This window comes from Danio rerio, chromosome 13 (genome assembly GCF_052040795.2).
Source record: "Danio rerio strain M-AB ecotype USA chromosome 13, GRCz13ab, whole genome shotgun sequence".
Classification (NCBI taxonomy): Eukaryota; Metazoa; Chordata; class Actinopteri; order Cypriniformes; family Danionidae; genus Danio; species Danio rerio.
The window spans coordinates 448,585-460,000 of NC_141033.1; the positions used below are offsets into that span (position 1 = coordinate 448,585).

General features: G+C 40.6%; 3 protein-coding genes across 3 annotated transcripts in view; 1 reads left to right on the plus strand and 2 right to left on the minus strand.

Annotated features, from left to right (window-relative positions):
- nvl (nuclear VCP like) overlaps window positions 1-2,198 on the minus strand; it is a 37,282-nt gene extending 35,084 nt beyond the window's left edge. Inside the window, exons 1-2 of the mRNA XM_087277774.1 lie at window positions 2,140-2,198; window positions 1,910-2,030 (exon numbers count right to left, since the gene is read on the minus strand). The gene's annotated coding sequence lies outside the window, so the exon portion shown is untranslated. The remainder of the gene's footprint in view (window positions 1-1,909; window positions 2,031-2,139) is intronic.
- nrxn1b (neurexin 1b) overlaps window positions 1-11,416 on the plus strand; it is a gene marked incomplete at its 5' end in the record, with an annotated part of 604,334 nt that overhangs the window by 328,978 nt on the left and 263,940 nt on the right.
- Window positions 3,619-11,416, minus strand: part of slit1a (slit homolog 1a (Drosophila)) — a gene marked incomplete at its 3' end in the record, with an annotated part of 83,130 nt that continues 75,332 nt past the window's right edge. Inside the window, 7 exon segments of the mRNA NM_001034968.1 lie at window positions 3,619-5,116; window positions 6,426-6,637; window positions 8,633-8,921; window positions 9,321-9,475; window positions 9,633-9,763; window positions 10,718-10,946; window positions 11,407-11,416. The exon segment at window positions 11,407-11,416 is cut by the window's right edge and continues 128 nt beyond it. Of these exon segments, the coding sequence (NP_001030140.1) occupies window positions 4,878-5,116; window positions 6,426-6,637; window positions 8,633-8,921; window positions 9,321-9,475; window positions 9,633-9,763; window positions 10,718-10,946; window positions 11,407-11,416 (1,265 nt within the window).

An 11,416-nucleotide genomic window follows, 5' to 3' on the forward strand; every position in this document is an offset into this window, starting at 1 on the left:
ATGAAAAAGGAGGAAGTTCAGTAAACATTTTGGTGGTGCTACTTACATTCGGAGTAACTGCAGTTAGTCAACGTAACTATCAACGTAACATCAGAAGAATAAACAGCAAGAGCTCTTACATGTTCTATATGCAACAGCGACGGTTTCTTTCACAATAAAGATTCTTGAGTTCATGATGCGATGGTTGTGTCTGGCACGAGGTTAGAGCGGACCAATGAAATCTACAGGAAGAGTTCGTAACCCTTTCCGATGATCCGTCTGCACTGAAGCACTGCGAAAACATTGAAGATAACGTTCGTTCCCAATACCTCCATGTACAATAAGAGCAATACGTTTCCACAGTAGTGTAACAAAACAGGCCGGCGATCTGGACAACACCAACCGAGTGGTCAAAAATAATGAACGTATGGTTCCATTACTGCAAAGTTCTTGAATGGTCTCGCAACTAAAAATATGGCAGCGTGAGCGTTTTACTTTCTCTTTTGGTCTGCGCTTGAAATGTTAGTAGCGATCAGATCTGGACGGTAACTTCCCTATTAAATCTCAATGACCTGAATTTATTCACAACTCAACAAAAATCATCATACTCATAAAGGAGAATTCAGCGTTCTATCCGGAGAGGTCTTTAAAATAAATAAGCACAAAACCAAGCACAAAGAAACTCTGAAGGAATTAAATGTGGTATTCACATGGAAGACAACATTTAGGCTACGATATTCAAAACGAAAAAACAATCCTATAACAATAAGGCTAATAATATCAGCTAATAATCATCTATGTTTTGGGCCAGTGTAGCCTTCATAAGCAAACGACCGAATGAAACACCAAATTCCACACCTGCTGCTCGATAGTAAAGTCCTGAAAACACAAATTTATTCTTTAACATATAAAAATACTATACCAAAATGAAATACAAATATATATTAGAATCTGTTAAGCATTTCTGTATAAAGTGAAGGTCTAGGGAGTTAGGAAAAGGAAATCAACGCGAAAAACAAACACAAACAAAGGAAAATTAGCCAAACTGCACATGTTGGACGGCGATGATCATGGCGATCTGCAAACGTTCACGAACACACAAGCTTGCAGAGGTAATACTGTACCAATCGAAAAGAGAACAGCTGGGAAATTGTTAAGATTAGTGGTATAATAAAGTGTTGTGGTCATAACAGCGTACAGTCATACAGTACAGCTTCAACACTGACCCACATATAAACACTCTGCAGTGGCGTTGCATTGGTTAGCAGTGTTTCAATAAGCCATGGTCTATTTTAGCTAACACTTTACTTGGAGTGTTCATGAGACTGTCATGTAACTTTTATAATCATGTTTTATGAATACTTATGAAGGTTATTAAGTGTCATTCGCTCAGCCCTAAAGAAAAATCCAGTTTAAACCAGCCTAAGCTGGTTGGCTGGTTTTAGCTGATCGACCAGCCTGGTTTTAGAGGGGTTTTGGCCATTTCCAGGCTGGTTTCCAGCCATTTCCAACCTGGTCTTAGCTGGTCAGGCTGGGAGATGACCAGCTAAAACCAGCTTGACCAGCCTAGCCAGGCTTGGAGTCCAGCCAAAGCCTGCTATGTCCAGCTTAAACCAGGCTGGTCAAGCTGGTTTTAGCTGGTCATTTTCCAGCCTGACCAGCTAAGACTAGGCTGGAAGTGGCTGGAAACCAGTATGGAAATGGCCAAAACCCCTCTAAAACCAGGCTGGTCAACCAGCTAAAACCAGCCAACCGGCCTAGGCTGGTATAAACTGGATTTTTCAGCACGGAGTAGTGTCGTTTTAAAAGCAAAGAGACATTTGCTGCGTCCCAATCCGCATAGCTTTGGGACAAACTGTTTCCTCTAAGTTTCAACTAACTTAGTCAATCATCTCCACACATCATCCACATTCCTTTCATGTGTAATTACCTTCGTTATTGTAGATTCAGCAGCAGCAGGTTAATCTTCCGTTCGCGAGTCTCTCATCAGAGAAATCTCCTCAGGTGTTTGGATAATTACGCAGAGTTCAGAAGTGATTGACCAAACACGTCTTTATAGATGTCCACATTGTTGTTGCAGATGAATTAAACAAGGAAAACGTGATTTAAAGATTTTCCAGTTGGCTAGATATTAATTAATAGTCATTCAAACAACTTTACCGAAGCCTCTCTAGTTGACGGTTGGTCTCGCGCGTCCGCCATGTTTGTAGTTTGTTTACACTTTTTACCCGCATTTGTAGTTCTAATCGAATTCACGTCCAGCGCCTAATGTGATGATTAGCAGTTTGTGTGCAGAATGCACTGCATATTTCTACCAGAAATAGTACATTTATAACCTTTGGCACACTCTTTTCAACATAATACGGTTTGGAACACACTGATTTCTATAATATCTTTCTAATTTTACTCATTTTAATTAGCTTTTCATTTACAATCATATCTGAATTGGGACGTAGCAATTGTTTGTTTTGACAACTTGACGTAAACAAATACACCACAACCTGTTTTTGTCTGTCATGATAATTTGACCTCATAAATCTGTCATAAACATGACTGAAGCATTATAGATGTTTTACATTTTATAAAAGCATCATTAATATTTTTTTGAGCTCAGCATCAGTGCCACAAGCTGAATTTGCCATTAAAATCTCATTAAATATTAATGAAGCTCTTAAAAATAATCAGAGTAATGACACTTAACGAGACATTTTAATGTCAAATACAGTGAAAACGTGTTCAGAAAAATATTCATAACTCTTATAATGCCTCATGACAGTCATGTTTATGACAGGTTTCGTTGTCTTGATAATGTCAAGTTTTCATGAAACAGGTTGTGATGTATTTGTCTACATCAAGCTGTCATAACAAACAATGTCATCTTAAAATGACCTAACTGAGCGAATGACACCTAATAACAGTTGCCATAAGCATGCATAAAATCTTATGTCATGTCATGAATATAAAGGCTTCATGACAGTCCTATGAACACCCCTTGAAGTAAAGCGTTTCTCTATTTTCTGCTCAGCAGTGCTAATATTAACCACAATCCAGACACCACATGACGATGAGCATGCATCTTAGAAACAGTGATGAGATCTATCTAGCGCTTGATTTCTGCTCTCACTTACATTCTGTCGGGTTTCCCTTTGAGGTAATGGAATGACAAAACACTGTGTGGAAGTGATTCATTTGACTTTTTCTACCGAAAGTCCAGAAATTATAATAATTATAAGTCGAGATACTGTAAAGAAGCTCCTTTGGTAACTATATAAGGAGCGTCGAACGGGTATTTTTGTCCGCCAAACCATCTATTAAATTTAGTTCGACTTTGTTTTCTACCGAAAGTCCAGATATTGTAAAGAAGCTCCTTTGGTAACTATATATGGTGCGTCGAACAGGTATTTTTGTCCGCCATACCATCTATTGGATTTAGTTCGGCTTTGTTTTCTACAGAAAGTCCAGATATTGTAAAGAAGCTCCTTTGGTAACGGCATAAGGAGCGTCGAATGGGTTTTTTAATCATCCGTGTCAACTATTTGATTTAGTTTGACTTTCGTTTTTTATTAAAAGTCAAGACACTGTAAAGCAGCTCCTTTAGTAACCATACAAGGAGCGTTGAATCAGTATTTTTGTCCGCCTTTTTACTTTTTCTACCAAAAGTTCAAATATTGTAAAGAAGCTCATAGTGTAACTATATAAGGAGCGTCGAACAGGTATTTTTGTCCGCCATACCATCTATTGGATTTAGTTTGATTTTCATTTCCTATTAAAAAGTCGAGATACTGTAAAGAAGCTCCTTTGGTAACTATATATGGAGCGTCGCATGGGTATTTTTATCCTCAGTGTCAACTATTTGATTTAGTTAGACTTTTGTTTTCTATTAAAGTCGAGATATTGTAAAGACGCTCGTATGGTAACTATAGAGTGTTGCATGGGTATTTTTGTCCGCCATGTCATCTACTGGATTTAGTTTGACTTTCTTTTTCTAACAAAAGTCCAGATATTGTAAAGAAGCTCCTTTGTTAACGGCATAAGGAGCATCGAATGGGTTTTTTAATCATCCGTGTCAACTATTCGATTAAGTTTGACTTTCGTTTTCTATTAAAAGTCAAGACACTGTAACGAAGCTCCTTTGGTAACGATACAAGGAGCGTTGAATGGGTATTTTTGTCCTCCTTGTTGTCTATTCCATTCAGTTTGACTTTTGTTTTTCATACTAAAAGTCGAGATATTGTAAAGAAGCTGCTTTGGTAACTATATGTGGAGTGTCGAATGGGTATTTTTGTCCGCCATGTCATCTACTGGATTTAGTTTGACTCGTTTTCTACCAAAAGTCCAGATATTGTAAAGAAGCTCCTTTGGTAGCTGTTTAAGGAGCATTGAATGGTATTTTTGTCCGCCAAGTCATCTATTAGATTTAGCTTGACCTTGTTTTCTACCAAAGGCTGAGATACTGTAAAGCAGCTCCTATGATAACTGTGTATTTTATCCGATGCATCTTCTATCAATCACGTGCACTGTGGATTTAGGACACGCAGAAGAGTCCTGTGTGCCCCACATATTCACAAAATGACTGAAAATATCTGTCTCGACAGCATGTCAATCCATCGCACGCTCCCTTCCACAGATATATATCTATATATATATTACATTTAGCTTGTTTTGTGCTCGCAAATGTGGAAGCTCTGTTCTTGCGTCGCCATTATCTGCTCAGATACACGTCCAGAGAGAGTCAAAAAAACAACAGAAAGACGTGACTTTTCTGTCCTGCTGAAACGAGCGCAAGCACAAAAAGAGGCTGAATTTATCCGGGTGTTGTTACGGGTTGTCGTCTCTGAATACCCAATGGGGGATGGTGTGTTTTGCGACTGTGATGACGGTGTGCTGCTGGTCGTGTCCTACATGCACCCCACGCAGCCACACTTGATGGTTTTCTCCACCTCCTCGCTGAAGGACGTGCCGTCGCTGCACTCGAAGCTGTATTTCCGGCGCTTCATCCGCTGGCTGGCGCAGCAGGAGCCAGACTCACACACACCGCTGCACTCCACCCACGACACCATGCGTGTGGTCTGGCAGATGGAGTAACCACGCTGCACCTGGTAGAAGTCCCGCACCGGCTCCCCGCGGCACTCCGACTCTACAACACAAAACAGGTTACAGAGATGATGAAGCAGTGCAGGACGGAATCTGCAGACATTTTTTAAGTAGGCATCGCTGCAGCCTGGAGATCCTCCAAGTGGGTTAAGAGGCTGGGTTTAGGGTTGGGGTAGGTGTAGATAAAATAGGTTGGACTCCGTGTCATGTACAAGACATTAAATAAATGAAACTCCAGGTTTGTACAGCCCACGTGGAGCTCAAGTTCCACACGTTTGGAGCTGGCTCCCATCTCTGTTTTTACCCTTCTCACATTTTTTACTATTTCTGTGCAGAATTTTGTGCAATGGGGAACAAACAATCCCGCACACTATCAAGACTTGCTGAATAAGGGTGCTTTCACACTTAGACATATGTTTGGGAGGCTGGCGCGTTTGGCCCTTAGCTGGATTCATTTGGGCATATGTGAACACCACAGTTACATTCAGATCCACGGCAAAACAAACGGTCCGAGATCGCCTGAACGAAGTGGACATTTTCTGAAATTCATTGACTGCCTGCTCTACTAAATAGTTGACCATGATTTACCTGTTTTAAATTACAGAAATCACAGAATTGTTGGTTTACAAAGAAAACAAACAAATAATCCTGTTGCAATACTACACTTAATTTTGGTTTTATTGCAAAAAAAAACAAAAAAAACATTTTAAATGAGAATTATTTTATGGCATACTTCAAAAAATAAAGATGATTTAGTATTCAAAAAAGTTTTATTTTGAATATTTTTTAAATAAATTGGTCCTCCACTTCATTTTTTCAGACTTTTCGTATTAATTCTGGTACTTAAACCACAAACCAACATATTGGTGAAGGTTGATATTTTAGAAATTATGGGATGTGTTGAAAAAAAAAGCATTGAGTGTGTTAACCAGCGATATTAGGAGTTAAGAAATGCAATTCTAATATTTTTTATTGTTGAGGTAATTAAAGGGTTCAAATCTATTTTATTTGTATTGTGCAAAGTGTATGTGTAAGGCGTCCTGCGTGTTATACATTATATAAATTGAAAAAGAAAAAACATAAACCGTTGTATGAATGCTGTAGGCAGCATGGTGGCGCAGTGGGTAGCACAATCGCCTCACATCAAGAAGTTCGAGCCCCGGCTGGGTCAGTTGGTGTTTCTGTGTGGAGTTTGCATGTTCTCCCCGTGTTGGTGTGGGTTTGGTGCTCCGGTTTCCCCCACAGTCCAAACACATGCGGGACTGGTGGATTGAATGAGCTAATACATCTAATAAGCTTCAACACATGTAATCTCTGCACTGTAGGTGATGTGTTCTGTGTAGTTTTCTCACCGCGGTCACACAGGTCTCCGCTGTAGCCCGGCTCGCAGTGGCAGTACGCGTCTCCTGTGTCAGAAATCTGGCAGTGGCCGTGTTTGCATTGCAGTTTTCGGCACGGGTTGAACAGCTCTTCATGTTGGTTGCACAGCGCACCATGAAAACCCTCCTGGCACTCACAGCGGTACGACTGCATGTCCATCGGTATACACCTGCCGTGAACACACCTGTGGAGAACACCAGCGGCAGCTCAGTCTGATGGCCACTGATTTAAGCAGCCACAAGGAAAAACAACATTACATGGCAAAAAGTGTACGACTCATATCTTATTACAATTAATCCACTAAAACTACAGTGCAGACACTTTAACTGAAGGGGTGTTCATAAGGCTGTCGTGAAGCATTTATAACCATGACATCACTCATGAATGTGAATAAGATTTCATGCATGCTTATAACAACCGCTCAGTTATGACATTTTTACATGCAAAGATGACATTGTTATGACAACTTGACATAATAAGACAACATGAATCACATGAATCCTTTATAATCATGACATGAGCTTTTATGCATGCTTATGACATCTGTGAAGTGTTATTGGCTCAGTTTTGCCATTTTATCATGTTTGAGCTAATGACATTTAATTTTAAGCATGCATAAAATCTTATTCACATTCATGCGTGTCAAGTGTCATTAGCTCAGTTATGTCATTATGAACACAAAGATGATACAATGGCTAAACTGAGCGAATAACTCTTAACAGATGTCATAAGCATGCATAAATACCATAGACTGTAAAAGATATGGACGCAGTATCCGTGACGTCACCCATATGTTTCTGAAGAACCCAAAAGAAGCTACCAGTAGGTGTGGCCAACCGTTGCCATTTTTGTTCATGCGTCATCGCACCAACCAGGGGACACCAAATAAGGGCAAAGAGGCGGAGCGTGGGCGGAGCTACAGACGCCTGCTGGCATTCTGCTTAGACAGGCTTTCCTTTGAGAGAAACGCTGAATACTTCATTACCTGCGACTCGTTTGTGTTCTGACCACATGTACTTGGCTGTACACTATATTAATAAAGTGTTTAATCTTTTAAAAACACTGCTGTATCACACTGAGCCACTAAACAGTGCTCTTATGATGATTTTCAACAGGAGGAAAGTGTGAATGACTTCCAAACACTTCAGATATAGTGTGTGTTAGTAAATGCAAGACTATTGATGAACTCCAGCATAACACTGTATGACTGTTCCAGAGCCTACAGCTGATCAATCTGGCAGATTCTGGAGAGCATTACAGCTCTAAAGAACATTATAAATGATGAATGATCTTAAATAAAGCAAATACATGTATAGAGATGGTGTATAAGTATATAACTTCACTCAACTGGGAAATGGAGGCCATGTGAATGGTTTGTGAGCACAATTAAGTGCACTCAGCATGCCATATCATCTGATAATTGTAGGAAATAATTACAAAAGACGACAGACTGTGTAAAGTCGCATAAAACAACACAGAAATAGGATGAATATGCTGAGTTCAGCAGCTATTCAGCCGGAATCAGCTGAGGTGACGGCGACCAGCGAGACCTAGCTGTCACTCAAGTGGCCACGCCCTTAATTATGCAAACCTAATATACCCTAAAATAAAGGAAACGGATGAGTTATAAAAAAATTCAGGGTAATATTAGCTGTATGCACCAAAATGGTTCTTTGTAGCAGGCTGTTAGCACCTTTTTTATGCTGTAAAATTGGCTATTTTAACACTGGGCTCAATAGAAATCTGCTCTATATGGAGCCAGGATCAGCAGAATTTTGATGAATTGCAGTGTCTGTTACCTCCGTATTAGCTTCACGAGGGAGAGCGGGAGGTTGCCGCTTGATAAAATCTCATGTCATGATTATAAAGGGTTAATCATTCATGTGAGTCAAGTCATGTTGTCTTGGTAATGTCAAGTTGTGATGACAAACAATGTCATATTTGCATTTAAAAATGTCATAACTGAGTGAACGACACTTATAAGAGTTGTTATAACCATGCGTAAAGTCTCATTCACATTCATGATGTGTAATGTGATGATTATAAAGACTTCATGACAGTCGCCCCTTCAAGTGTTATCACTCACTCAGAATATCATGGCTGACACTAGATTCTGCTTGAGTCTAACTAATAATGTGTAATGTGACACTGTACTGTGGCTGTAAACAGCAGAACTCACTTGCTGCCCATGCAGGGGTTCGCCAGCGGCTGGTCGCAGTGCTGCCCGCTCCAGCCCGGCTGGCAGTGGCACACAGGCCCGGTGGCGGTGTTGGGCTGGCAGATGCCATGCAGGCAGTATATCTTCCTGCAGGGCTCACATCCGGGCACCACGCCGGGCTTCATCTGCGTCTTGGTGAAATCCTGCAGCTCATTGTTGATGTACAGATTCTGGATGCAGCCGTGGAAGCTGGAGCTGTTCTGGATCTGCCAGACCCGCGGCGCTGTGGGGTGAACGCTCACCGGCATGCCTGAACACACACACAAACAACACTTCACTCAGATTATCATTTACAATTTAGATGACTTATTATTTGGATTATTTAGAGCTGAATTGTGGATTTAATCTGATTAAACATGTGTAAACCACAGGGAACATGTTTATGGAGGATTATTTAGAGCTCAGTTGTAGATTTACACTGATTAAATGAATGATTGTGTGTGAAATAGGCATGTTCTGCATGCAAAGTAAAGGATCTGATGGGTATTTTAAGCTGAAACTTTACAGACACATTCTGGAGACACCATGGACTGATCTCACCTCTAACAGATGTGCTGTTCACTGTTCACTAATGCATTGACTAATGCACGCTCACTGTAAAGTATGTGTTGTATATAAACAGATGCAGAGACGTGTTGTTCCCTCTTACCTCCTACATACAGCGGAGCTTCTCCCCTCAGCGGCTGCACCTTCCCGAAGCTGTCCATGGTCGTGGGGCTGCCGCCGTCTATAGACAGATTCACCATCTGGTCAAAGGTCACCAGCTCTACGGTGTGGAACTGACCATCATTGACCGTCTCAGTGCTGCGCACAAAACACACAGCAGAGGACCATCAGATTATATATACGGAGATTCTACAGGTGTGAGGGGGAAATGCTGAACAGAAAAACTCATGATCTCTAATCACACGGCTCAATAGTGAATAGGTGCTCATTATAGACAGCAGTGTTCAGTGTTCACCTGTAGATGGCGTGGCTTTGTTGGCTGCCGGGGTCGTAGCTGACTTTAACATGACCTTCATGAATCTCCACTGCAATATGATCGTTGTCTCCATTGTACAGAAGAATGCCATTATCTTCAGCTGTGGACACCTGAAGAGAGGATCATCAGAACACAAGATACTCATTTTACAAATTAAAAGTCCTTGTCCGTATAGCCTATTAATAAATAGTAGTGTGTTTGTAAGAACAAACTAAAAGTCCCTTAGCATATACCCTATTAATATGTAGCAATGTGTTTTAAAGTACAAATTAAAAGTCCCTATGTATGTAGCCTATAAATATGCGGTAATGTGTTTTAAAGTACAAATTAAAAGTCCCTATGCATGTAGCCTATTTATATGCAGCAATATGTTTTTAAGTACAAAAAGTCCCTATGTGTATAGCCTAATAATATGCAGCAATGTTTTTAAGTACAAATTAAAAGTCCCTATACATACACCCTATTAATATGTAGCAATGTGTTTTGAAGTACAAATTAAAAGTCCCTATGCATGTAGCCTATTAATATGCGGTAATATGTTTTAAAGTACAAATTAAAAGTCTTTTTGCATATACCCTATTAATATGCAGCAATATGTTTGCAAGTACAAATGAAAAGTCCCTATGCATATAGCCTAATAACTAATTTATTCATTCATTTTCTTTTTAGCTTAGTCCCTTTATTAATCTGCGGTCACACAGCGAAATGAACCAACAACTTATCCAGCATATGTTTTACATAGCAGATGCCCTTCCTAGCTGCAACCCATTACTGGGAAATATCCATACACACTCGTTCAAACTCATACTCTGCGGCCAATTTTAGCGTACCCAATTCCCCTATAGCGCATGTGTTTGTGTCTGTGGGGGAAACTGGAGCACCCGAGGAAACCCACGCCAACACGGGGAGAACATGCAAACTCCGCAGATAAACACCAACTTATAAAACGTGATGCCTAGCCTATTGATATACGGTAGCACAAATTAAAAGTCCACATGCATTTACCAAACTGAAATGTTTGGACGTCTACTGTAAAAGCAGAGATGGAGTTGTTAGTTGAATACCTGTAGCGTGATGTTAGCCTGCGGCCAGTTCTTCAGGTCGCTCAGCAGCAGATACGAGTCTCGGTCCACAAAGTTGACGCTGACCAGCTTTTCACAGCGCGGCCCACCGAAGCCCTCCAGACACTGGCACAGCGGGTGCCCAGCACGCTCCACACATGGGGCGTTGTTCTGGCAGTCGGCCCGCTCACACGGAGAACGAGGAGGAGGCGCCACTTCACAAAGCTGACCACTGAAAAACAACCGCAGATCACCTCAAAGCTCACTCACACAGAGATCCGGGTATCACTTCAGTTTAGGTCGCGGTTATAAACACTGGCTTATCATTACTATTGATGTTGTTGTGTTACCATAGCAACTGTAGAATTACTACAACATCAATTACTGTAGTTAAGTTTCCATAGCAACTGTAGAATCACCACAACATCAATTATTATAGTTGTTGAGTTACCATAGCAACTGTAGAATCACCACAACATCAATTACTGTAGTTAAGTTTCCATAGCAACTGTAGAATCACCACAACATCAATTATTATAGTTGTTGAGTTTCCATAGCAACTGTAGAATCACCACAACATCACTGTTAGGAAACTGCTGAAGTGCATGGTTAAAGGTTTTTGACTCTACCTTCAGTGTTTTCTTGTATTATATTCTGTGTTGTTTGATATTAATTTGCTGTGCAGAACAGACCTGTATCCCT